This window comes from Tamandua tetradactyla (assembly GCF_023851605.1).
Source record: "Tamandua tetradactyla isolate mTamTet1 chromosome 15 unlocalized genomic scaffold, mTamTet1.pri SUPER_15_unloc_3, whole genome shotgun sequence".
Lineage (NCBI taxonomy): Eukaryota > Metazoa > Chordata > Mammalia > Pilosa > Myrmecophagidae > Tamandua > Tamandua tetradactyla.
Window position 1 is genome coordinate 418731 of NW_027518246.1, and position 14773 is coordinate 433503.

The following is a 14773-nucleotide window of genomic DNA, read 5'->3' on the forward strand; positions in this document are numbered from 1 at the left end:
TTAACATTTAAAAGAGAGCCTAATGAAAGTTAACATCTTTTCTGTAGGGAAAAAATGTATGTTGTACAAGTTTTACATACAATTTTACATAATTCTCAAACCTCTAAAGGAACCCAAATGATAATGCATATATTAGATGCTTATATTAAGTGGGTTTTGAAGTTCTGATAGACTTTAAGCTAATAAATTATTGCAGTTTACATTTTCAAGTAATTTCAAATGAAAAAGGCAGTGTGGTGTGAAAGAGTAAACGTGAACTCTTGAAGTCTTATAGACCTATATTTGAAGTCTGTCTCTGTTTTCACCTAGCTGAGTGAACCTAAGTTAGGGAGTGTACTTTTGAGAACCTCAGTTTCTGTCTATGAAAGGAAATAATAGGTGCTGTTGTGGAGCTTAATAATAATATATAAAAAGTATCTTGCTCAAAGGGTCTACTATGAAGCATGTTCTTAATAAATGGTCATTATTTCATTACTGTTAATATAATGTATATACCAGCAAAACTAACCCTTTATGCTGTATGCTTAAAGGTATTTTTACTGTTCCTATTTTGAATAGTGGTTGGCATATTTTTTCCTAAAAAGGATGGTAAAGGAATGCCCCCAAAACCCTTTAAGAGATACCCTCTCTTGATTTTAATGGTACTCTGTTATGGCTAGGTGTTTTCATGCACTTATTAATATTTTATTTTTTTAGAAATACCCATTCATTCTTGATGCTTTTCAAAGAGAAGCCATTCAGTGTGTTGATAATAATCAGTCTGTTTTAGTATCTGCACATACATCAGCTGGGAAAACTGTATGCGCTGAGTGAGTAGCTTTCTTTTTAAATGAAATTTTAAAGTAGCTTTGTTTTTTATCTCATACTTAAAAAAATTATTTTTCTGTGTGATTTCTACATGTAAAAACAGTTTTACTTCTTACTTTTCATTTTGGATGCCTTTAATTTCTGTTTCTTGCTTATTGCTCTGCCTAGGGCTAGGACCTCCACTACAGCACTGAATAGAAGTGATAGAAACGAATATTGTTGCTTTGTTCATCATTTTAGGAGAAAAGCAGTCAATCTCATTATTAAGCATGATGTTCCCTGTACATTTTTCATCAGTGCTGTTTATCAACTTGAGGAGGTTCATTTCTGTTCCTGATTTGCAGAGTTTATATATATGTGGATATATATTTATGTATATAAATTGTTTAGATAAAGGATTTATCAAATGCTTTTTTTTTCCATCTCTTGAAATTATCATGTTTTTTTCTTTTTATTCTACCAGTATGGTAAATTACATTGATTCATTTTTCAGATGATAAACCTTCCTTAAACTGTACTTGGTCATAATGTATGAATTCTTTTAATATATTGTTGGATTTGATTTGCTGTAAGCTTAAGAATATTCACATCTGTGTTCATGAAGGATGCTGATTTGTGATATCTTTTTCTGGCTGGGATATCAAGGTAATATCAGCATCTCTTTTTTTTTCCTGATTAGTCTGAGTAGAGGTTCATCCATTATATTGATAGTCTCACAGATCCAGGTTTTGGTTTCACTGATTTTTCTCTGTTGAGTTACTGTTTTTGATTGATCTTCTCTTTGGGTCTCATTGATTTCCACTATGACCTTTATTTTCTTCTACTTAGAGCTTCATTTGCTTTTCTTTTTCTTATTTCTTAAGGAGGAAAGGTGAAGTCATTGATTTGAGACTTTTCTCCCGTAATATAAGCATTGTGAATTTCCCTCTAATATTGCTTTAACTGCATCCCAGAAATTTTGTTAGGTTACATTTGATTTGATAGATTTATTAAATATTTTTATTAAAAAAATAATTTGATATAGTTTGATATGTTATGTGTGATCCAGGTTTCTGTATGGTATCATTTTCCTTCTGCTTGAAGGAATTCCTTTATCATTTATTATACTGTACATCTGAGTTCTTTCAATGTTTTTATGTCCAAATATAAAAATAAATATTTTGTTTAAATATTTCATCTTAATTTTTGTAAGATATTTTCACTGGGTATAAATACCTTTGACTTGCATTATTTATAAGAAATCCACTGTCATCCTTACCTTTGTTCCTCTGTATGTAATGTCTTTTTTTTTTCTGACTGCTTATAAGATTTTTCTTTTTATCACTCATTTTAAGCAGTTTGATTATGATGTGCCTTGATGTATATTTTCCCTGTTTTCTTGTGCTTGTTTGTCAAACTTGATCTGTGTATTTATGGTTTTCATCAAATTTAAAATTTTTTCAGCCATAATGTCTTTAAATACTTTTTCAATGCTCTCCATGGCTCCGTGGTCACTCTTACCTCCAGCTTCTTCTTCAGCATATGGAATACATTTATAAAGCCTGTATAAAATGTTCTTGTTCTTATGTCTTTCATCTGTGTTATTTCTTGGTCTGTTTTTGTTATTGTTTTTTTTTTTAACTTTTTTTTATTGTATAGTATAACATATTATACAAAACAAAGAAAGAAAAACAGTAGTTTTCAAAACACTCTTCAACAAGTAGTTACAGGACAGATCCCAGAGTTTGTCATGTGCTGCCATACCATCGTCTCAGGTTTTTCCTTCTAGATGCTCTAGAATGTAGGAGGCTAGAAGGAATAACTGTTTTTTTATCATCACAATCTACTTTCTTTTCCTTTTTTGTGAAAAATGACATCTATACAAAAAAGCAACAAATTTCAAAGCACAGCACAATGATTAGTTATAGAACAGATTTCAGAGTTTGGCATGGATTACAATTCCACAATTTTAGGTTTTTTACTTCTAGCTGCTCTAGACTAGAATTGAAACATCGGTTTAATGATTCAGCAATCACATTTGTTTGTTAAACCCTACCTTCTCTGTATAACTCTACCATCATCTTTGATCTTTCTGTTCTACTCTTTAGGGGTATTTGGGCTATGGCCATTCTAACTTTTTCATGTTGAAAGGGGCTGTTAGTAGTATGGGGTAGGGAGATGGAACCAGTTGATATTCTGTAGAGGCTGGGCCCTCTAGGTTTCAGGACTTATCTCTTCATCTGTTTTGATTGATTATTTTCATTGAAAGTCATAGTTTCTTGCTTCTTTGCAAACTGCCTTGATTGGATGTTTGGTTGCTATTAATTTTAGCAGTGACTTTAAGCAATTTGCTTATGATGTGGCTTTACATGGTGTCCCTCTACTCCCCCCACCCCCAATGTTTTTTGTGCTTGAGTTCTTAAATCTGGTGGTTTTTATTATTTTCATCAAATTTAGGAAATTTTCAGTTTGTGTTCCCTGACCCCTCTGTTCCTTTGGAAACTCCAGTTATACATGTATTAGGCCATTTGAAGTTGTTCTTCAGCCCACTGTTGCTCTAATTATTTATTGTTATTTTTTTTTCTGGTATTTCATTTTGGATAGTTTCTCTTGCTTTGGGTCCAGGTTTACTCATCTTTTTTTTTTACGTTCAGTTTCTAATCTTCTTTTACTCTTGTCCTGGGTATTTTTCATCTCAACCATTGTATTTGTCATCTCTAAAAAGTTTGATTTGGGTCTTTAAATGTTTTCTGTGTTTCTGCCTAACATGCTGCTCAATTTGTCCTCAATTTTCTTTGAACATATGAAATACAGTTATAGTAACTTTTAATCTGTATCATTTCTTGGTCTGTTTCTATTTTTTCCTTTTTCATTATAGGTTATTTTCTTCCTTTGCATACTTGGTAATTTTTTACTGGATGCCTGTCATTGTAAATTTTAACTTTTTGGGTGCTGGAATTTTTTTTAACGTTTTTTATTGTGAAATATAACATATGCCCAAAAAAAATCAATTTTCAAAGTACATTTTAATAAGTAGTTACAGAACAGATTTGAAAGTTTGGTATGGATTATGATTCCACATTGACAGGTTTTCCCTTCTAGTTGTTCCGGAATACTGGAAGCTAAAAGAAATATTATAGTGATTCAGCAGTCATACTCTTTTTAAATCCTATCTTCTCTGTTTTAATTCCTTCTTCTTCTTTGAGCCTACTCCTAATCTATAGGGGTCTTTGGGTTATACCCATTCTAAATTTTTCATTTTGTTTAAAAGGGATATCAACATTATAAAATAGGGAGATGGAATTAATTCATATTCTCGTAGAGGCTGTCCCTCTGGTTTCAGGACTTATTTGGCCTAAGTCCTTTACCTTTGGCCTAAGTCCTAACCTCCACCTTTGTGGAGGTTATAGGTTTCAGGAAAAAGAATTTAGTACATGAAACTTTCGTAGAGTCTCAGTTAGAACTGTAGGTATTCTCTGGACTTGAGGGGAATGATGTTAGTTAGGCAGTGGCAAACCATGACAATTAGCACTATAGCTGAAGCTTGCTTAGGAGTAGCCTCTAGAATAGCCTCTTGATTCCATTTGAACTCTGTTAACCACTGATTACCTTATTTTGTTGCACTTCTTTCCCCCTTTTAGTCCAGAAGACATCGTCAATCCCATGGTGCCAGGGCCAGGCTCAATCCTGGGATCCTCTGTTGTCAAAGACCTGAGTCTTTGGGTGCTGGATTTTTTTGCATTCCTATAAACATTTTTGAGATTTTTTCTAGTTGAGTGATGTGGAAAAATTTTAATTTTTTCAAGTCTTGGTTTCATGATTTTTTTTAAGGTGGAACCAGAGCAGCATTTAGTTTAGTCTAGAGTAAGGAATGACCTTCCTTACTCTTTAGATGCCCACTTTTATGAGTATCTAAAATAGCTATCCAAAAAAAAGTATGGGAGAAATAAAAGATGTTGTAAATCATTCAAAATCAACCTACTTTATCATTACTTTATGAATACCCTTTTTGTCATTCTATCCAGAGTTGTCTTTATTATGAGGTTTCCACTGTGACTGCTGGGAACCCAAATTAATCCCAACCCTGTGTCATATTTGGTCATTTTTATCTCTCCTTCTTTTGGGTGACTTTTCCCTAATCCCAGATAGTTTCCTAACACTTATTTCCTAATCAGTACTTACCTGAAGAATCAGGGGAATGTTTGGCAGATATTCAGAACTTGAGGCACTTCTCCCCTTCCTGGTGTTTTTCCCTACATGCTAACTGCCTTGGTGTTCTTGGACTCACTATTGTTTGGTCAGTTTATGGAAACCCAGTAATCTGGGATTACCTTGATGTTTTCCCTCTTGGGGATTACTGTCCTTGAGTTCAAAGTTATTGTTTCATACGTTTTGTTTTTTTATAGTTGTTTTAGGTGGGTGGGTAATGGCTGTTACTCCATCTTGACTATAAGTGTAGGTTTTTTGTATTATTTTTAATTACTTTATATATTACTATAGTAGTGCATATATCTAAATTATAAATAAATGCACATATATTGATAAAACACATGTATTACAAAAATTTTGATAGGTATCCTTTCTCTCAAAATGTAAAAAAAGACAGTGATTCTAGAGTATTACTATGTAAAGTATGGTCCTTGGACCAGATACTTTGGAATTACCTGGGAACTTGATAAGCATCCTAGGCCCCACCCCAGACCTACTGAATTAGAATCTGTATTTTAACAGGATCTTCAGGTGGTTAATCTGTTTGTGAGGAACTGGAACATTTTAAAATTGGAGAGTGCACTTTTGAACTTGGATGTTATTTTGCAGTCTTTCGTAGGTTGATTTTGAATGATTTACAACATCTTTTATTTCTCCCATACTTTTTTTGGATAGCTATTTTAGATACTCATAAAAGTGGGCATCTAAAGAGTAAGGAAGGTCATAGAATAAAGAAATAGGTAAAAATGGTACCCTGCCCATTATTGCTCATAGATTTTATATATTTCATGAGTCTCAGAATAATTTTTCTTTTAGAATAGTTTGGACTTACTTGGTTACTTTATGGCTATCAGTTCCTTCTATACCTTGGCTTAGCTGTGTAAGTCCTAGTTTTTCTCTTCACAGGGAAAGTTAGAGGATTTCATGGCATCCTGATGGTCTCAGCCAATTGTAGAATAGCCTTGATTGGATCATTTCACTAACTCAAATGTGTTATGGTCCTCTGCCATCCTTGTCTGGGCAATGAAGTAGGAGTAATTGCTCACTGGGCCTCCTCTTTTCAGAAAGTGCTGAAGTCGGAAGCTAGTTTCTTCCTAAAGCAAAGTGTGCTGGTTTGAAAGGATGTATGTACCCTAGAAAAGCCATGTTTAATCCTAATCCCATTTTGTAAAGGCAGCCGTTTCTTCTCATCCCTATTCAGTACTGTATATTTGAAACTGTTATTAGATAATCTCCCTAGAGATGTGATTTAGTCAAGAGTGGTTGTTAAACTGGATTAGCTGGAGGTGTATCTCCTCCCATTTGGGTGGGTCTTGATTAGTTTCTGAAGTTCTGTGAAAGAGGAAACATTTTGGATAATTAGAGTAATTCAGAGAGAGCAGAGAAGAACCACATAGCCAAGAGAAGCAGAGAGTCCATCAGCCAGCGCTTTGGAGATGAAGGAAAACACTTCCCAGGGAGTTTCATGAAAGGAAGCCAGGAGAGAAAGCTAGCAAATGATTCCATGTGCCTTCTCACTTGAGAGAGAGACTCTGAACTTCATTGGCCTTCTTGAACCAAGGTATCTTTCCATGGATGCCTTAGATTGAACATTTCTATAGACTTGCTTTAATTGGGACATTTTCTCGGCCTTAGAACTGTAAACTAGCAATGTATTAAATTCCCCTTTTTAAAAGCCATTCTGTTTCTGGTATATTGCATTCCGGCAACTAGCAATGTAGAACACAAAGGTATAGAAGAGACCTGATGACTCTTAGTTCAGTCTTTTTATTTCAGAGAAACAAACTTAATAGCAATTAATTTTGGTGCATTACATATTTAAAGCCAACATATATAATCCTTTGAACTCTTGCTGTTATTGTAACCTTGTTTTTTTCATTTTTCCTATGAGAGGTGAAAAATTTCAGTAGAGGAGGTTTTCACGTGTACTGAAATCTTCTCAAACAATGAGTTGAAGAAATCATAAAGAGAAAGTTAAGATATTCACCAAGGACATAGATTTCTTTTGAAATCTGAGGAACATACATATTTGGATATGCATATAAAATTTTCTAATTTCAGAAAGAGTTCATGAGTCTCAGGTAAATATTTTTCCTAGGAATTTGTGGTCTTCAAGTAAGTTCTCACTTTAGTTGATAACAGTAGGGTGTAACATTTTATGTATACGCCAGTTCGTAGAATCCTTTATCCATTAATTGAGTAGTTTTCCTGGCACTGCTTATTTTTTTATTCTATGTGTGTATCTCTTTTCAAAAACAGCTCTGTTATAATATGTATACCATGAAAGCCACCCATTGTTTTGTGTATAGCTCCAGTGAATTTTAGTAAACTTGTATAGCTATACAGCCATCACTGATTTTAGAAACATCTATCAATATAGTTAGTTCTCTGTGCGTGTTAGCATTCAGACCTACTCTAACCCTAATTTCCTTGCAAATGCTGATTTTTCTGCCTGTAATTTTGCCTTTTCTAGAAATTTCTTATGAATGAGATCATATAATATAGAGACTTTTGTGGGGTTTTTTTTCACTTGGCATAATGTTTTGAAGGTTTATTCACACTTGCATATATCTGTAGTTATTTCTTTTCATTGCTGAAAAGAAATGATCAGTTCTTGAATAATTTCATATTTTGGTTATTATAAGTAGCACTAATATAAACATTAATGTACAAGCCTTTGTGTGGATATATGCTTTCATTTCTGTTAGATGGCTATTAAGGAATAAAATTGGTAGATTTTATGGTCAGTATATATTTAGCACCTTAGTAAACTGCCAAACTATTTCCCAAAGTTGCTATACCATTTTAGATTTCTACCAGCAATTTATGAGGCTGCCAGTTTCTCTATAACTTCATTAACACTTGGTATATTGTCAGTCTTTTTTATTATATCATTTTGTGAGTATGTAGTGATGTCACATAATAGTTTTAATTTGCATTTCTCTCATGACCAGCATGTTAAGGATCATTTTATGTGCTTATCAGCCATTTGTATATCCTCCGTACAGTGTCGATTAGAGTCTTTTTGCTAAAAGAATTTTAAAATTGAGGTTTCTGTCTTTATTGCATTTTAAGAGTTCTTTTTATGGATACAAGTTCTTTATAGGTTCATGTTTTACAGATTTTTCCCCATTCTGTACTTGTCTTTTCATTTTCTTATGGTATCTTTTGTAGAATAAAGTTCAGTCTCAGTTTTTCTTTTATGGATCAATTTTAGTATCATGTGTAAGAAATACTTGCCTATCCTATGATCACAAATATTTTCTTCTGTTTTCTTCTTGATGTGTTAGAGCATAAGCACTTACATTTAGATGTATGATTCTCTTTGAGTTAACTTTTCTGTGTTAATTGGGATAAGGGTCTAAATTCATCTTTTCATGTTGCTTTCAGATAGTTGCATTAGAAAAAGCTATCCTTTTCCATTTGAATTACCTTTTAATTGAATTGATTTTTGAATTTTCTTTGAGTTGACTATAAATTGGTATGTTTCTTTTTGGACTTTGTATTCTTTTATTTTAAAGATTAACAGATTTATTGAGGTAAGGAAGCAGGGAGAAAGTAGGTCAGAGAGCGAAAGGGAGAAAGCAGGTGGAAGCCTGAAAATGACTCCCGCTTGGGGAACCATCCAATAGACAGAGAAATGGCTCTACTTTGTGTTCTTTTGGTCTTTGTGTTTGTCTTTACACCAATGTAGTTAGATTTATTATTTATTTATTGTTTATATTTGTTATTTTTGTGTTTATTCTTTTTAAAAGAGTCAGTTTTTCCCCCTCGTAGTGCATGGTCTTAGAATCAAACCCAGGTCTCCCATATGGCAAGTGAGAATTCTGCCAGTTAGTTATTAAAATTGAGTAATGAGAATCCTCTGTGTTCTTCTTTTTTGCAATTGTTTGGGCTTTTTAAGTCCTTTGGATTCCCAAATAATTTTTTAATTAAAAAAAGAAATAAACAGTACACTTGGAACCACCAAAAATGGATATCTTAGTTTAGCTATAGGCATATTTAAATAAAGTATCCATACAATCATTGTAAAACCTGTGTCTGCGCAGTAAGTTTCATAAACCAATTTAAAATTAAGGCAACAAGGAAAAAATGTACAAATTCAAGTAGCAGAGTTCTTAAGTTCTAAATATTAAACACTAACTTAAATACCACTTGATAAGCCGTCAAAACTGTGAATGTTCTGAAAATATCAAGTAGAAATTTATTACAAATATCTACATTGTTATAGTAATGACCTGTGTTACTAAACGTTTTTCTGATTTCAGGAAAATATGAAGATACAAATATTTTTACATTTAACAAATGAAAGTCTTAACCACCTACTCTTAATTAGCTTATCCATAGACATATTTAAATAAATGTCCAAATAATAATTATATAGCATGCCAAATAAAACTTTTAAATTAGTTTACCTTCTACCAAAAAAGTCTACTGAAATTTTGATAGAGATTGTGTTGGACCTATAGGTCATTTTTAACTCTATAGAGTTTCCATGATATATTTCTCCATTTACTTAGCTCTTAAAGTTCTCCTAGCAATATCTTGTAGGTTTAAGTGTGTAGATCTTACATGCATTTTCTTAAACTTATTCCTAAGTATTTTATTATGTTGCATGCTATTGTGAATGGAATTATTTTCTTAATTTCATATTTGGATTTTACATGGCTTACGTGTTGAAATACAACTGCTTTTTATATATTGTTATTGTATCCTGGGCTTATTAGTTCAAATATCTTTTTTATACATTCATAAGATTTTTCACATTGATAATCATGTTGTTAATTAATTTTCTGATGTTAAACCAATCCTGCATTCCTGTGATAAATCCAGTCATTCATGGCAGGTGATCATTTCTCTATGTTGCCATGTTCAGTTTGCTAATATTTTTTTATGGGCTTTTTAATAGATAGACATCTTAATGTAGGATATTGGTTGCTAGTTTTCTTCTAGTTTTTTTTCTTTGGCTTTGGTATCAGGGTGATGCTGACCTCAAAATAATTAGGAAGTATCCTTCCTGGAAAAGTTTGTGTAGGGTTGGTATTCTTTAAATGTTAGGTAGAATTCACTAGTGAAGTTGTCTGAGCCTAGGCTTTTCTTTGCGGGAAGTGTTCCAGGTTGTAATTCAATTTCTTTATTCAATATAGGTCTGTTCTGATTTTCTTTTTTTCGAATCAGTTTTGGTAATTTATGTTTATCTAGAAATTTTATCCATTTTATCTGAATTGTTTACTTTTATGCTAGAAATTGTTAATATTATTTCAACTCATTTTCATTGTTATGGGGTCTTTAATAATGTTCTTTCTTTAATTCCTGATTTTCTTCTTTTGTGCCTTCTCTTTATTATTTGACTATTTTAGCTAGTGTTTGTCTGTTTTTACCAACTTCTATTTTCATTAGTTTTCTCTTTTCCGTTTCCCTGATTTATGCTCTGATCATCAAGTATTTATTTTATGTTGGATTTGATTTTTTTTTTAATTTTTGAGGTGGTAATTTAGTTGGTTTTAGTTAATCTTCATGTTTAATATAAGCATTTGAAACTATATATTTTCCTCTTAGAACTGCTTTATATGCATCCCATAAAATAAATGGATAGTTTCAGTTTCATTCAAGTTAATTTCTAGTTTTCTTGTGATATAGTATCTTATGTTACTTACTTTTAATCTGTTAATTTTCTTTCAATATTTGATTTGAAGTTAAATTTCCTTTGGTTGAAAAAGATACTGTATATGATTTCAATATTTTGAAGTGTACTTGTTTTATATTCTAGCGTATGGTCCATCCTGGAGAATTTTCATGAGTACTTGAAAAGAATATGCATTCTGTATTGTTAGATGTAGTATTCTATGTATGTCATAATAAGTTGGTTGATAGTGATGTTCAGCTCTTCCATATTCTCACTGCTTTTTTTTTTTTCGGTTTCATATGAATTTTTATTTATTTATTTTTTTTATTAATCAAAAAAAAGAAAAGAAATTAACACAACATTTAGAAATCATTCCATTCTACACATGCACTCAGTAATTCTTAGTATCATCACATAGATGTATGATCATTTCTTAGTACATTTGCATCGATTTAGGAAAAGAACTAGCAAAACATCAGAAAAAGATATAGAATGTTAATATAGAGAAGAGAATTAAAATAATAATACTAATAAAAAATATATATAAAGAAAAAAACAAAAACAAAAGATACAAACAAACAAACAAAAAACTATATTTCAGGTGCAGCTTCATGTTCCAACATAGTTACATTACACTTAGGTATTATTGTGCTGTCTATTTTTGAGTTTTTGTATCTAGTCCTGTTGCACAGTCTGTATCCCTTCAGCTCCAATTACCCATTATCTTACCCTGTTTCTAACTCCTGCTGGTCTCTGTTACCAATGATATATTCCAAGCTGATTCTCGAATGTCAGTTCACATCAGTGGGACCATACAGTATTTGTCCTTTAGTTTTTGGCTAGACTCACTCAGCATAATGTTCTCTAGGTCCATCCATGTTATTACATGCTTCATAAGTTTAGTCTGTCTTAAAGCTGCATAATATTCCATCGTAGGTATACGCCACAGTTTGTTTAGCCACTCATTTGTTGATGGACATTTTGGCTGTTTCCATCTCTTTGCAATTGTAGATAATGCTGCTATAAACACTGGTGTGCAAATGTCCATCTGTGTCTTTGCCCTTAAGTCTTTTGAGTAGATACCTAGCAGTGGTATTGCTGGGTCGTAATCCATTCTGCCAGTCTATGTCTTTTGATTGGGAAATTCGGTCCATTAACTTTTAGTGTTATTACTGTTTGGATAATATTTTCCTCTACCATTTTGCCTTTTGTATTATATATATCATATCTGATTTTCCTTCTTTCTACACTTTACTCTATACCTCTCTCTTCTGTCTTTTCGTATCTGACTCTAGTGCTCCCTTTAGTATTTCTTGCAGAGCTGGTCTCTTGGTCACAAATTCTCTCAGTGACTTTTTGTCTATAAATGTTTTAATTTCTCCTTCATTTTTGAAGGACAATTTTGCTGGATATAGAAGTCTTGGTTGGCAGTTTTTCTCTTTTAGTAATTTAAATATATCATCCCACTGTCTTCTAGCTTCCATGGTTTCTGCTGAGAAATCTACACATAGTCTTATTGGGTTTCCCTTGTATGTGACAGATTGTTTTTCTCTTGCTGCTTTCAAGATCCTCTCTTTCTCTTTGACCTCTGACATTCTAACTAGTAAGTGTCTTGGAGAACGCCTATTTGGGTCTATTCTCTTTGGGGTGCGCTGCACTTCTTGGATCTGTAAATTTAGGTCTTTCATAAGAGTTGGGAAATTTTCAGTGATAATTTCTTCCATTAGTTTTTCTCCTCCTTTTCCCTTCTCTTCTCCTACTGGGACACCCACAACACATATATTTGTGCGCTTCATATTGTCATTCAGTTCCCTGATCCCCTGCTCAAGTTTTTCCATTCTTTTCCCTATAGTTTCTGTTTCTTTTTGGAATTCAGATGTTCCATCCTCCAGTTCACTAATTGTAGCTTCTGTCTCTTTAGATCTACCATTGTAGGTATCCATTGTGTTTTCCATTTTTTCTTCTTTGTCCTTCACTCCCATAAGTTCTGTGGTTTGTTTTTTCAGATTTTCTATTTCTTCTTTTTGTTCAGCCCATGTCTTCTTCATGTCCTCCCTCAATTTATTGATTTGGTTTTTGAAGAGTTTTTCCATTTCTGTTCGTATATTCAGCATTAGTTGTCTCAGCTCCTGTATCTCATTTGAACTATTGGTTTGTTCCTTTGACTGGGCCATATCTTCAATTTTCCGAGCGTCATCCATTATTTTCTGCTGGTGTCTGGGCATTTGATCAGATTTCCCTGGGTGTGGGACCCGGCTGGTTGAAAGGTTTTTCTGTGAAATCTCTGGGCTCTGTTTTTCTTTTCCTGCCCAGTAGGTGGCGCTCGTGGCGCTCATCTGTCTGCAGGGCCCACCAGTAAAAGATGCTGTGGCTCCTTTAACTTGCCAATCCGAATCTTGCAGTCGGCCCGGGAAACCGCACATGGAGGGGGGGTCGCCGGCCGCCGTGGCTTGGGGGATTGCCAGTCCAAATTGTCCAGCTGGCCCGAGACACCAAGCTTGGCGGGAGGGCCCCGCTATCCAACGGTCCCAGTCAGACCGGGGAGCCACGTGCGTGGAGGGGACCCTAGTCACCAGCCGCCCCGGCCGGGAAAACACGCACCCCTCGGGTATCTCACCGCAGCGGATTCTCCCTGCCCGTTCAGCCGTTCCAGAATGGGGTACGCTGTCTTTTTGGTCTCTGTCGTGGCTCCGGGAGCTGTTTCATATTGTTTTTTTCTTTAGTTGCTTTTCTGGAGGAGGAACTAAGACCTGCACGTCTTACTAAGCCGCCATCTTCTCCCTCACTGCTTTTGTTCAAATTGTTCTATCAGTTACTGAGAGATGATTACTGCAGTCTTCAGTATAACTTGTTGACATGTCTGTTCCCTCTTTTAATTGTCAGTTTTTGCTTCCAATATTTTAGGCATCTCCACATACATTTAGGCAAATTGCTTTAATCATTTATAATTGTTACATCTTCCTGATGCATTGAGATTTTATCATTATCGTATGTCCCTCTTTGTTTCTAGTCAGTTGTTCTGCTAAAGTCAATTTTGTCTACTTTAATTAGATTCTTTTATGGTTACTATTTTTCAGTGGTTATATCCTATTCCAGCCTTTTACTTTTAATCTATATGTGTGTTTAAATGTAATTTGCATCTCCTGTAGAAAGCATGTAGTTAGATATTGTTTTTTTAATGCAATTTTAGTTACAGATATTATGTATTCCCATACCAGTATAATCATCCAAAGTGTACAGTCAGTGGTTCACAGTATCATTATATAGCTGTGCATTCATCACAATTGATTTTGGAACATTTTTATTACTCCAAAGATAAAAATAAAAGTAGGAAAAAAATAGTAAGAAAGAACATCCAAAGCATCCCATACCCTCCACCACCCCCATCATTTATTTTTTTGTCCTTTTCTCACTCATTTATCCATACACTGGATAAAGAGAGTGTCGGTCACAAGGTTTTCACAATCACAAGGTCACACTTAAAAACTATATAATTAATTATACAGTCATCTTCAAGTATCAAGGCTACTGGATTATAGTTAAAAAGTATCATGTATTTCCCTCTATGTACACTAATACACCAAAAACTGAATAGGGATATCTATATACTGCATAAGAGTAACCCCCAGAATGAACTCCTAAGACCATTTGAAATCTCTCAGCCACTGAAATTTTGTTTCATTTCTCTTCCCTCTTTTGGTCATGAAAGCTTTCTCAATCCCATGATTCTAGGTTCAGGCTCATTCCTGGGAGTCATGTCTCACATTGCAAAAGAGATTTACACCTCTGGGAGTCATGTCCCATGTAGGCGGGAGGGCAGTGAGTTCACCTGCAGAGTTGGTTTAGAGAGAAAGCCACAAATGAGCAAGAGATGAATATCTGTGATAATGACTCTTGGCATAATCATAAATAGGCTTAGCTTTGCAGGAATAACTTTCATTAGGTCGAGCCCCAGATAGAAGGCCTGGCCCATCAACTTGACAGTCGCTAATGCTGATGAGAATATCAGGTCTTCCCCAGGTGGGGAAGTTTAATGTTTTCACCTTTTCCTCAGTCCTTCAACGGAACTTTGCAGATAATTTTTATCTTTTGCCCAGATTGCCCTGGGATATATTAGGGCATCACACCAACCTGTACAAACCAGGAGAATCT

General features: G+C 34.0%; 1 protein-coding gene across 1 annotated transcript in view; it reads left to right on the forward strand.

Annotated features, from left to right (window-relative positions):
• LOC143672794 (exosome RNA helicase MTR4-like) overlaps positions 1-14773 on the forward strand; it is a 90027-nt gene that overhangs the window by 14829 nt on the left and 60425 nt on the right. Inside the window, 1 exon segment of the mRNA XM_077147292.1 lies at positions 697-809. Coding sequence (XP_077003407.1) covers positions 697-809 — 113 coding nt within the window.